Raw genomic sequence first — 13,412 nt, forward strand, 5'->3', positions numbered from 1 at the left:
ACATCCCTGTAGCCCTGTAGGGAAATGCTATTCTTTCCACTTTACACAGTGGGAACTAAGGCCTGGTCTACACTAAAGGAGAAAGTCAATTTAAAATACACAACTCCAGCTATGTTAGGGTATGTCTACACTAGAAAGTTAGTTCGAACTAACGGACGTTAGTTCGAACTAACTTTCCTATGCGCTACACTAGCGCTCCGCTAGTTCGAATTTGAATCGAACTAGCGGAGCGCTTAGTTCGAACTAGGAAAACCTCATTTTACGAGGACTAACGCCTAGTTCGAACTAGCTAGTTCGAACTAAGGGCTGTGTAGCCCTTTAGTTCGAACTAGTGGGAGGCTAGCCCTCCCCAGGTTTCCCTGGTGGCCACTCTGGCCAACACCAGGGAAACTCTATGCCCCCCTCCCGGCCCCGGACCCCTTAAAGGGGCACGGGCTGGCTACGGTGCCCGTGCCAGGTGCAAGCCTGCCAGCACCCAGCTAGCAGACCCTGCACCTGGCACGGCACAGAGCCACCCACCCGATGCCTCCCAGCCCACCCCCTCTTGCCGGGACCAGGCTGGCGGCTCCCGGGAGCTTGCCCTGGACCGCAAGAGGCGGGCACCTTCCTGGGCTAGTGCGGACATCGTGGACCTCGTCCACGATCTCCGCACTAGGCACAGGAAAGTGGCCGTCTAGGGCAGGAGAGCTGCCAGCCTGGCCACCCAGGAGCAGGTGTGCATGAAAATCAAGGGGGTCCACTGAGACCCCCGACCCTGAGCCCTGAGCTTACAATGGCCGTCCTGGGTCAGACCAAAGGTCCATCTAGCCCAGTAGCCTCTCTGCCAACAGCGGCCAACCCTAGGGACCCTGGAGGGGATGGACCGAAGACAATGACCAAGCCATTTGTCTCGTGCCATCCCTCTCCAGCCTTCCACAAACTTTGGGCAGGGACACCACTCCTACCCTCTGGCTAATAGGACTCCATGGACCCAACCTCCATGACTTGATCTCACTTCCCTTTAAACTCTGTTCTAGTTGTAGCCTTCACAGCCTCCTGCAGCAAGGAGTTCCACAGGTTAACTATTTGCTTTGGGAAGAAGAACAACTTTCTCTTACTAGTTTCAAGCCTGCTACCCATTCCTTTCCTTTGGTGTCCTCTAGTCCTTCTTTATGGGAACTCATGAAGAACTTTTCTGAATGCACCCTCTCCACCCAACCCCTGCTTTTAGAGACCTCTATCCTGTCCCCCCTCCGTCTCCTCTTTTCTAAGCTGAACAGTCCCAGTCTCTGTAGCCTCTCTTCATCTGGGACCTGTTCCCAACCCCTGATCATGTTAGTTGCCCTCCCCTCTCCCAGCCTTTCTCTTCCCCTCTCCCACCTCCTTTTCCCAGTCTCCCCCAGTTTTTTTCAATAAAGACAGAGTCAATGTTGGAAGAAACATTAGCTTTATTTTGTACATCAATAAGAAGGGGGGCTAGGGAAGGGCAAGTGGAAGAAGGTGAGGGAGGAATGGGGCACGAGCCCCCGATGGGGAGGACTGGGCTGGCTCTGCGGGCTTCTGGGGGTGGAAGCTCTCCTGCAGCCCCCCAATTACTCCCTCTCCCCAGATGGCAGCCTGCGGCAAGTGCAGCCGGGCTGATGGCCGAGTGGTGTGATGTGCCCAGTGTGGGCACTCAGGGCACTCCAAGCCAGAACTTCTTTGCAAGCGGGGCACCCCTTAGAACTGTGTGTCCGGGGTGGGGGTCGGGACCCTTTAAGCGCAGCCCTCGGCTAGCCTGAGACAGTATCTCCACGCTCTAAGTCCTCCTTTTATGCCCTGCCGGCACTGCTTCCGGCCATCATTAAGCCCTGTTCAGAGTCCACTCAATGTGGACTTACTAGTTCGAACTAGCAAAACGCTAGTTCGAACTAGTTTTTAGTTCTAGATGCGTTAGTTCGAACTAGCTTAGTTCGAATTAACTAATTCGAACTAAGTTAGTTCGAACTAGCGCTGTAGTGTAGACGTACCCCTAGTTACATGGCTGGAGTTGACTTATCTTAAACACATTTTTGCACCATCCACACAGTGGGAGGTCGACAGGGGCACATGCTCCAATTGGCTTCCTTTAATCCTCGTGGAGCAGAAGTACCGGTGCTGATCTCTCAGTTCAAATTAGCGGGTCTTCACTAGACCCACTAAATCAAACCCCAAAAGATTGACTATGTCAGTGCTGCTCTTCTGTGTGATGTAGATCTTGTTGGAGTTGAAAGTTTTATTCTTTTTATATTTGTATTTTAGGTTTAATAATGTAGCAATGCGAGATAATACATTATTACATTTAATATTTCATTAAACTAAGCCCTTTAGTCAGATATATATTTCTTTGTTTTAAAGCTTAGTGAGTTTAGTAAGTTTTGGTACTGTGTCTATGTTAATGAGATTAGAGGAATGTTGAAGGCTGAAGTCTTAATTGTTTGATTTACAATGCCTTTTTGCTTTGCCCAATACTGTTGGGATACTGTTGTATTATGTATCAGAGGGGTAGCCGTGTTAGTCTGAATCTGCAAAAGCGGCGAGGAGTCCTGTGGCACCTTATAGACTAACTGAAGTGTAGGAGCATAAGCTTTCGTGGGCAAAGACCCACTTCGTCAGATGCATGTAGTGGAAATTTCCAGAGGCAGGTATAAATATGCAGGCCAGAATCAGGCTGGAGATGACGAGGTGGATCCAATCAGGGAGGATGAGGCCCACTTCTAGTAGCTGATCTGGAGGGGTGAATTCCAAGAGAGGAGAAGCTGCTTTTGTAGTTAGCAAGCCATTCACAGTCTTTGTTTAATCCTGAGTTGATTGAGTCAAACTTGAAGATGAACTGTAGCTCAGCAGTTTCTCTTTGAAGTCTGGTCCTGAAGTTTTTTTTGCTGCATGATGGCTACCTTTAGATCTGCAATTGTGTGTCCAGGGAGACTGAAGTGATCCCCTACAGGTTTTTGTATATTGCCATTCTTAATATCTGATTTGTGTCCATTGATTCTTTTACGTAGGGACTGTCCAGTTTGGCTGATGTATATAGCAGTGGGGCATTGTTGGCACATGATGGCATATATTATGTTAGTAGATGTACAGGACAATGAACCAGTGACAGTATGGCTGATCTGTGATGGTGTTGTTGGTGTATATATGTGGGCAGAGTTGGCTCCGAGGTTTGTTGCATGGATTGGTCCCTGAGTTAGAGTTATTATGGTGCGGTGTGTAGTTGCTGGTGAGAATATGCTTCAGGTTGGCGGCTTGCCTGTGGGAGAGGACTGGCCTGCTTCCCAAGGCCTGTGAAAGCGAGGGGTCATTGTCCAGGATGGGTTGTAGATCACTAATGATGCATTGGAGAGGTTTTAGCTGAGGACTGTAGGTGATGGCCAGTGGTGTTCTGTTGTATTATGCTTTTCTTTGAAAGTCCTTGGAGAGATTGCTTCTGTATGAAAGCGTTATGTATGTGTTGAGATAAAGGTGCGAAGGTTATCCTCAGAGCCAGATGGCCAAGAAAGGAGGGGCGACGTTTGGGTGAAGACACACTCATCAGCGTCAGAAAGACTATTAGTGTGTACCCATGGTAAAGGAGTGATCAGATTGGCAGATTGACAGCTCTAAAGTGGAGCTGGCACCCCTCTAAAACAATTGATTACAGGATGAGCCTTTTGAGATACTGTATTTAGGAATGATTGACATAAAAAAGATAACACATCAGATACAGACTGACATGGCAGAATCCATAGACTTCAACAGAGAAAAGGATTATAAAAGCAGGGTGCTTTGCCATGGAACTTTGTGTTCGTCTTGCCACCAACTCCAGGACAGCATTGGAACGCAACCGACAAAAGGTCAGGCTCTCCCTCTATGATCGATCTGGCTGGACACTAGATTGATCCAGACTCTGGACTGGTAACTATAACATGTGTGTATGGTGTTTGTGTGTGTGAGTGATTGAAAAGCATATGCTACCGTTGTATTCTCAATAAATGTGGCATACTGCCTTTTCCCCTATAAAAGATCTCATGTGCTTTGTTTAAGCATAACAACCTGACCTAAGTGACTAACTCAAGCCCACACACTCAATCTCCAGTAGGCAAGGAACCCAAACTGGGTTTCTAGAATCCCAGACCAGCACCCTACCTAGTGAGCCATCTCACCTTTGTTTACCACTGTTGAACTGTTATGAGACTATCAGTCAGAAACACATTAAAAACTATCCGCCACCTGCTCCATAGACCTGCCAGAGCTTACTTCTGTTCTTGGCTTGCTTGCTGCTGATTAATAGGATAATGCAACAAATGGTCTGATAGCACTTTATAGACTAACAAAACATGTAAATGAGCTTTTGTGGGAACAGCCCACTTCTTCAGATGACTGTAGTATTGAGTTTAGGATGTACAGACCCAAAATAAATAGGAGAGAAGGGGAGCGGGGAGGAAGAAAAGGAGGGGGTGAGAAACAAGGAGCAGAGGGTATGGAAAATCAAAGGGAAAAACAGGAAGGCAGAGCTGGGAATCAGTAAGCACCTGAAGATTGGGTAGTTAAAATGAAGCAGATAAGAATCAAAGTCAAAGAGCTCTTTGTGTAGATTCCTGTGTTAGGAAGGGTACTATCTATTGACTGTTTCTGATCGGCTTCGTTTTAACTACCCAATCTTCAGGTGCTTACTGATTCCCAGCTCTGCTTTCCTGTTTTTCCCTTTGATTTTCCATACCCTCTGCTCCTTGTTTCCCCACCTCATTTCCCCCCCACCCTTCTCTCCTATTTATTTTGGGTCTGCACATCCTAAACTCAATACTCCGGTCATGCCCACGAAAGCTCATGATACCATCTACATGTTTTGTTAGTCTATAAAGTGCTACCAGACCATTTGTTGTTTTTTCCTGCACAGACTAACTCGGCTACCCCTTGAAGCAATTGGATAATGGTGTGTCTTATCAAAATATCCCATGAGGTTCCAGTTTCTGAATCTCTTTGAGGTATCTCCATCTCTTTCCCAGTCCTTTTACCTGCTGGGCCAACTGTCAATCAATAAATAACTACCTTCTCCACCCCTCAAGAAAATGTATTTTCACCTATGACATACCTCATGAGCAGCATTTGCACTAATAATAAATACCTAGCTTTTATATGGTTCTTTCCAACCACCTATGTCAAAGCATTTTCCAAAGGAGGGGCATATCGTTTTCCACCTTTTAACACTGGGGAAGCCGAGTGCTTGCAGTTGGTATAACTCTTCTCATGTTGAAATCAGTAAAATTGTTAGCATGGATGTCAAAGGGAGCAGAGTAGGCCAATGCTGAGGGCATCTCAAAATATATTTGGAAGCCATGGATCTGTTTGGGCACCCACCCCATCCTGTACCTTCTGCTTGCCCGAAAACAGTGTTTCTCAAAGTGGTCCGTGAAACCTCTCTGAGGGTACGTCTAGACTACATGCCTCTGTCGCCAGAGGCATGTAGATTAGGCTACAAGACATAGGAAAATGAAGCAACGATTTAAATAATCGCCGCTTCATTTAAATTTACATGGCTGCCGTGCTGAGCCGACAAACAGCTGATCAGCTATTTGTCGGCTCAGCGCGATAGTCTGGACACGTGGGTGTCAACATCAAAGGTATTTGTCGACCACCCAGGTAAACCTCATCCCAGGAGGCATACCTGGGTGATCGACAAATACCTTTGATGTCGACACCCGCGCGTCCAGACTATCACGCTGAGCCGACAAACAGCTGATCAGCTGTTTGTCGGCTTAGCGCGGTAGCCATGTAAATTTAAATGAAGCGGCGATTATTTAAATCGCCGCTTCATTTTCCTGTCTGGTAGCCTAATCTACATGCCTCTGGCGACAGAGGCATGTAGTCTAGACGTACCCTCTGAGAAACCTGCTAACTGGCCGCTCCGGTGTGTTTATTTATGGGCTCTGCAGCCATGGAACCTCGCGACTCCCACTGGCGGCAAATAGCCAGCCAGAGCCAATGGGAGCCACAAAGCTCCATGGCTGTAGAACCTGTAAATAAACACACCGGAGCGGCCAGTTAACAGGTTTCTCAGAATGGTTTTGCAGACCACTTTGAGAAACACCTCTCTAAAACATTGGCCTCACACCTCAGACTCAGATAACCCTCTTGCCATATTTAATTGCATCCCATAATTTTTAAAGTGTACATGTACGTGGGCATGGCCCCTGGTGGTATATAAGCAAAGGACCTGCATGTGTACTTAGGATCTGGAGGCACACATGCCTCATTGTGCGTGCGCTGTCGATTTCCTGAGCACACTTACCAATTTGGGACAATGTTGTTGAAGTTTATAGTGAAAACCACTGCCTTGAAGGTTGCAAAAAATGATTGATAGATATAATAACTGAAGTACAGGCTAAGGGTACTATTGCCTATTGGAGACTGTGGGGCAGAATCTGTCTTATCACTCTCAGGCCTTACAATTTGCACGAGAAGAATAAAGGCCCAGTGCTTGGAGAGACTAGGGGAAAATTATCCCGCATGGGAAAATGTACGTGTCTTGTTTCAGGGGCTATTTTCAGGGTAGAAGGAAATATGCTAGGAGTGGGATGGGGACTTTTTCTAGTCTATGCTGCTGCGGACATTCTGGGAATTCCCCAGAATTTGGGAGGCTGCTATAAATCAGAATCACCCCCAGGGCTGCTCTAAGATGGTGGAATTTGGCCTACAAATGAGCCCAGAATCCAGAAGGCACAAAGGTGCCACTTTTGCTTCCAATTCCAGTGCACTATGCCTTTTGTGCTATGTGTGCATCTTGGGGGCGAACCACAGAATCTCTGCTCATTCTTCTAACCAATGAGCAATGGCTTTCCCTAGGGTATATATTATAACACTCTAAAAAAACCTTTTTTTTCCCCATCAAAATGTTCTGCATCATCAGTTGCCATCTGCTCAGTCTTCCCTATGTCAGCTCAGAGGGCCTTATGAGCCTCTTTCAGCCAACGGCAAAATTCCAGCTGTGAAAACAAATGCTGGCCTGGAATAAGCTATATGCAAAATACTTCCTCGCTGTCTATAAAAGATGCTCTTGCATGTCTTTAAAGCATTTGTTTTTTCTGAGAATGCTGTCTGGCACAACGTCATGCCTCAGGGAATGTTTGAAGTTATTTTTATTGATTCATTTTCATGAAATTTTACTTTATTTTAGAAGTTTGCTTCTGAGAATGTCATAAAGTATAAAAAAGCAGAAGAAGAAACAGGAAACCTGCTTCAAATATTGCACTGAGCGTGGCATATTCTGTGCCAAGGCTATTAAGCAGAGATGAGCAAGAGAGTTGTTTCCTCACAGCAATATTATCTTTCATCGTTCACTGATTTACGCTCCCATCCAACCTTTACATGGACTCCTAACATACACACAAAGATCAAAATAGCAAAATCCCATTTCCTATTCAAGGTACAGGTGGTTCCCGAGTTACAAACGCATTGCCTTCGACTGTTTGTACTTATGACCAACCACCCATTAAGCTCATTACAGTGGGTCCCCGAGTTATGAATGCGCGATCCGCGCTTATGAACAGCGCAGTCACATTTAAATGAATGGAGTCCGACTTACGAACAGATCGAGTTACGACCAAGTGTTTGGTACGTAACTCGTTCGTAAGTCGGGGACTATCTGCATATCCTTCTAAAATATCCTTACACTACCAGATGCCATACTACCCACTACCAAAAAGTGGTGTTAGTTGCCAAATAACATCGTTAAAAATACAAAGTTGCAAGACGTACAGAAAGAAATACATGATATAGTCCACACTCTTAATAACATCAAACGGATCAACCCTTCTTTGAGTCCCTCAAAACATCACATTATGAGAAAACTCAGAACTCTGGAATAGATTATATTCCCTTTGATAACGTCAGCATATATATGGGTGGGGATGGCCAGAAAACAACACTTCCATCATGGGTGGTGGGTGAAGGCTGAAGCTGGGGAAGGCAAGTCTGAGGCCCCACCCCTTCCATCTGATACTCTGCCCCTCCTGAGATCTCCTCCCCCTGTGGAGTAAAGGCCAGCTTCCACCCCAGGTTACAACCCCCAACCCGAGCGAGTGGCATGGCCCCACATTTTCCACATGGCTAGAACACCTGGGGCAGCTGTGCCATGGCCCAGCCCTCCCAGGTGGCTGGGGAGCCAGGCTACCATGCCATGGCTCCAGCCCTCCTGGGCTGCTGGGGAACAGAACTACTGCACTGTGGCCCCAGCCCTCTTGGGTTGCCATGGAGCCGAGCTGCCGCACTGAGGCTCCAGCCCTCCCGGGCGGCTGGCAGAGGGTGTAGGCAGTTTTGGAAAGGCAATGCCTTCCCTTGCCTATATTACCTGCTGTCCATGACTTCCATTTCTGAAGAAAAAAAGGTTTTTCTGGAAGCAGAATGAAAACAACACCTTTTGAAATTCTGGCAGGGGAAGGAGACAGTCATCTACCACCGAACAGCCAATAACTTGGTGGTTTGGATACTCATGTGACATGTGGGGGACCTAGTTCAAGTCATTGCTCTGAATCAAGGCAGAATTTCCTAGTCACCAACCTATTCTGACCTGACGGGTCTCTCTCTAAATTCCAGCCTGGCCCTTAGAAAACCTTCCTGACAAAAGCTTCATAGAAAAGCTTCTATGCTTTCATACTTCTCTGAAAAGTTTCAGTATTGGCATTTTCTGTAAAAATCCCTGACCTATTAGGGACATATTAGGCTTGACTGTCAGTTTATATTCTATGGGCAGTCTAGGCTAGGGAGTGGGAATAGCCCTCCTTCATCTCAGCAAGATTGTCATAACAAAGATGGTCTCCCACGATAGGATCATTTTGCTCACTGGGCTTGTGTACCAAGCACTTGCAGAGTACGCCGAATGAACCGTAGCAGTGCTTTGATTGGATGCAGAGGGAGCACACAGCTCTCACAATGTTGTGTGCAATCAGCACGCACCTCACTTCATGGCTACGTCTACATTGGCACCCCTTTCCGGAAAAGGGATGCTAATGAGACGAGTCGGAATTGCAAATCCGCGGGGGATTTAAATATCCCCCGCGGCATTTGCAGTTACATGGCTGCCGCTTTTTTCCGGCTCGGGGATAAGCCGGAGAAAAGCGCCAGTCTAGACGCGATTCTCCGGAAAATAAGCCCTTTTCTGGAGGATTTCTTATTCCTACTTGAAAGTTTATAGTGGAATAAGAAAGTAGGAATAAGAAAGTAGGAATAAGAAATCCTCCGGAAAAGGGCTTATTTTCCAGAGAATCGCGTCTAGACTGGCGCTTTTCTCCGGCTTATCCCCAAGCCGGAAAAAAGCGGCAGCCATGTAAATGCAAATGCCACGGGGGATATTTAAATCCCCCATGGATTTGCAATTCCGACTCGTCTCATTAGCATCCCTTTTCCGGAAAGGGGTGCCAATGTAGACGTAGCCCATGTGTGTGTGTCACTTTAGTAATACCAGTAGGCAAAAAACAATGTGGATGGAAACCAGAGGTATCCGGCAACCCTGCATGTGGGCAACAGTAAACAAAATGTTTTGTGGGCCACACATAGAACCCTGATGGGTCACATGTGGCTTGAGGGCTGTAGGTTGCCCACCACTGTTACCATCTGCCCCAAGCAAGCCTCGGTGCACAACTGGAACAGACCAAATTATGACTCACAATTCCATCCCTGATGGCACCTTTGCTCCACAGTGGAAGCAGCAGGTTTACATTTCCTTCAGGGCTCATTCAGCTCTGGTGGCTGGCGAGTTGCGGTTGGGAAGGTGGGGCAGAATTTGGCCTCACCCATTTCTGGGTAGGAGAGGTCTCCTGGAGTCTACTCTCTCTCCCACCTGCCTGTGATGTTGGTAGCCCAAGCAAGTAAGAGTGAGTCTTACATGTGGTGTTTGATACCCAAAGTCTCATAGACTCATAGACTTTAAGGTCAGAAGGGACCATTATGATCCTCTAGTCTGACCCCCTGCACAATGCAGGCCACAGGATCTCACCCACCCCCTCCTAGAATAATCCTCTCACCTATATCTCAGATATTGAAGCCTTCAAATAGTTTGAAGACCCCAAGATGCAGAGAATCCTCCAGCTGTGATCTGTACCCCATGCTACAGAGGAAGACGAAAAACCTCCAGGGCCTCTGCCAATCTACCCTGGAGGAAAATTCCTTCCTGACCCCAAATATGGCGATCAGCTAAACCCTGAGTATGTGGGCAAGACTCACCAGCCAGACACCCAGAAAGTTCTCTATAGTGACTCCTATCATCCCTCCATTGTCCTATTTACCACTGATAATGAATGGTCAATTAGTTACCAAGATCATGTTATCTCATCAAACCATCCCCTTCATAAACCCATCTAGTTTAATCTTGAAGCCAGATAGATCTTTTGCCCCCAGTACTTCCCTTGGAAGTCACCCTCTACCATTTGGATTTTTGGTAGGGTGACCATATTTCCCAAGGAGAAAATGGGACACTCTGTGGGGCTGGCCTGAGCACTCTTCCCTCCACTGCTCCCATCCCAGGCTGGCCTGAGCCACTAGCCCATCCCCCCTCTCTGCGCAGGAGGCAGGCAGGGCTCAGGTGAGCAACAGTTCAAACATTTCTCAAAGGGGGCTGGCATCACTGCTCACCTTAGCCCTGCCTCCCCACTTCTGGAGCCCAACCTCCCCCGCCATCGCATGGGGCATTGCCACTCACCCTCCCGCACATCCCCCTGCATCTGACTTTTGTGACAAAAGTGGGTGTTTGTCCCTCTATCTCTTGACAACAGATCAAGCTGGCAAAAAGGACAAATGCCCACTTTTACCAAAACAGTTGGGACAGCCGGGACACAGCTTTGTCCCGGCCAAAACAGGATGCATGGTCATCCTACTTTTTGGCCCCCATTTTGTTTTCATTGAATACGGAATGCACACCTTGGGCCTGGCTTAATTAAAGCTCACAAATGGAGTCCGCAAAGTGACGTGCTGGACAAAATGCGACTTCATTAATGACAATGCAGAACTTCCACTAATGCTTGAGAGAGCCTCAAAGGACAGTGTCAGCCATGAGCCTTATACCTACCAGCTTAATATGTTCTCGCTTCTGATATTTTTCACTATAATACTGTTCTTGTCGGAGATTGAGAAGCTGCTGTTGTTGCTTTTCCTTCAGTTCTATTAACTTCTGGGTCATTTCTGAATCAAGGGCAGCCAGTTCTTGTTCAATAGTTGAACTGTGATCCGGGCTTCCAGTTTCACATCTGCACAGACACACAGAATACTGATTGTTCATTCAATAGGTAGAGTTAGTACAATTCCTCTTTTTTCCTTCTTTTTCTTTCTTTCTATAATTATCTAAACTAGCATCGGTAGCCCATCAAGAATGAATACGTGTCTATGTCCTGCATATTCTCTCCAGTGCAATTATATGATTTACCACACACTTAAAATAATCGGTTGTTTTCTCCATTGATTTCCATGGGAGGATGCAATATGAGAGTATAATAGACAGCATTTTGGTGGTGGCCGTGGTTGTCAGGATTTAAACTCAATTTGCACAAGGTGCATTGCAATGGAGAATAAGGATCAACATAAATAACTCATAAACATATTCACCAATATTTTTCCAAATTGGGCACCTAATTGGATACAAAAGTTCATGTTTATCTAGCTAATAAGTGTCTTGATTTTCAAAATAACTCAATAAGAATAATGGAAGCTCTTAAGTGCTGAGCCTTATTGAAACTCAAAACCTGTTTAGGTGCCTAAATGTGGGTTTAGCAACCTAACATGAGGTTTGCATTCATAAAAAGCATGGCCAGTGTTTGTTTAGGAGTTAGGAAATCCTTATATCTGCTAGCTTATGCTCTTTTGGAAAGAAACAGTCCTGTGGTACCTGAGGAAGGTACTACACAGAAGCAAAGAAAAAATTAAAAGTTAAAAGTCACCACAAGGGTAGGCAAGGGATTGGTAAGGGAGCAGTGGATGATGCATGTGAGAGTGAGATAAATAGTGCATAAAGCTAAAGGAGTAGGATAAAATAATAACAAATCTAAACAAAAGAATTGAACCTGTAAGCATATGCCCTGATCCATATTCCTATGTGCTTACTGCACTATTCTAGGTGTTAATCTAGTTGCCTAGGAAACCTCAGACATGGCAGTTTATAGTGATGTGGCAAAAGGCTAGAGTTCAGCCTAGGGTGGAGTTCTTGCTTCAGATAAAATTATAAAGTCCTGAAGAGGGAGAAGAATCTGTAGGATCACATGAATCAGCCACTCAGAAAGTCAAATTCAGAAAATCAATTAGAATGTGGAGAGCTCTTTACCTTGCCAGTGTGTCCTTCTTTCTGACGGCTGAATACATTGGGTCAGATTCTCAGCTGGTACAAACTAGTGTAGCTTCACTGAAGCTAATGGAAACACATGGATTTTCACCATCTGAGGAGCTAGAAGTTTGTATCTCAACAGTAATTTTTTTTTACTAGCAATAAAACTCCCCCTTTTCTCTTTCACAGTGGACATTTAATTGTTTGTCCCCTCCTAGGCAGATCTGCTTTTTGCAATAGCAGTGTGTAAAGAGTTCCTTCAGGCACTCACCCTTTGGTGGCTGAGGAGAGTCTTATAGTCTCTACTCGCCTGTCTGCAGGCGAGACAGTGTCCAACAAGTGGCCAGAGATCAGGCCTCTTCTTTAACCCCCCTCAAGGTGCCATTTGTACGGAGGTTTTGTGTGTGTGTGGGGGGACGGATGGACCCAGGCCCACCCACTCCTCTGGGTCCCAGCCCAGGGACCCTATAAGTAGCAGTTACCTACTGAGTTTCAAAGTACTTAGTTGCTGTTATATCTCTGGGCCACTTCCCCAGGATGCTGTCGCATCCAGCCCTTTCTCTAGGGCCTTGTGGTTGAGTTCCCCTTGTCCAGGGTTCTGCAGGGTTGTCTTTGGCTTCTTGGCTAGCCTTCAGCCACAGGACCCGGCTCCAACCAGGTACGATGCCCCAGCTCCCACTTGGAGCTGTCCAGAGAGCTGGGGTTCCCCAGTCAGCCCTGAGATCTGCCTGGGTCAAGCTCCAGGAAGGAACTGACAGGCCCTGGCCTATCAGCTCCTTTTATATCCACCTTCTGCACCCTAATTGGCTGTAGTGGAGGCTGCCACTCTATTCTGCTCAGAGGGCCTCTCTACTGCTCCTGTTGCTGGCCATGGTGCTGAAAGACCTCCTGCAGGGATGTCGGATTTTGTCCATCCCATCACATTGGCTACGTCTACACTGGCCCCTCCTTCGGAAGAGGCATGCTAATTCCTAACTTTGGAATAGGGAAATCCGCGGGGGATTTAAATATCCCCCACGGGATTTAAATAAACATGGCCGCCGCTTTTTTTCCGGCTTGGGGAAAAGCCGGAAAAGAGCGTCCAGACTGGCGCGATCCTCCGGAATAAAGCCCTTTTCCGGAGGATCTC

The 13,412-nt window shown here is 46.7% G+C and overlaps 1 protein-coding gene across 8 annotated transcripts in view; it reads right to left on the minus strand.

Moving 5' to 3' along the window:
- Window positions 1-13,412, minus strand: part of PLCB1 (phospholipase C beta 1) — a 771,739-nt gene that overhangs the window by 181,858 nt on the left and 576,469 nt on the right. For all 8 annotated transcript variants that reach the window (XM_075925687.1, XM_075925686.1, XM_075925693.1 and 5 more), the window contains one exon: window positions 11,039-11,216. In XM_075925687.1, coding sequence (XP_075781802.1) covers window positions 11,039-11,216 — 178 coding nt within the window. The remainder of the gene's footprint in view (window positions 1-11,038; window positions 11,217-13,412) is intronic.

This window comes from Pelodiscus sinensis, chromosome 3 (genome assembly GCF_049634645.1).
Source record: "Pelodiscus sinensis isolate JC-2024 chromosome 3, ASM4963464v1, whole genome shotgun sequence".
Lineage (NCBI taxonomy): Eukaryota > Metazoa > Chordata > Testudines > Trionychidae > Pelodiscus > Pelodiscus sinensis.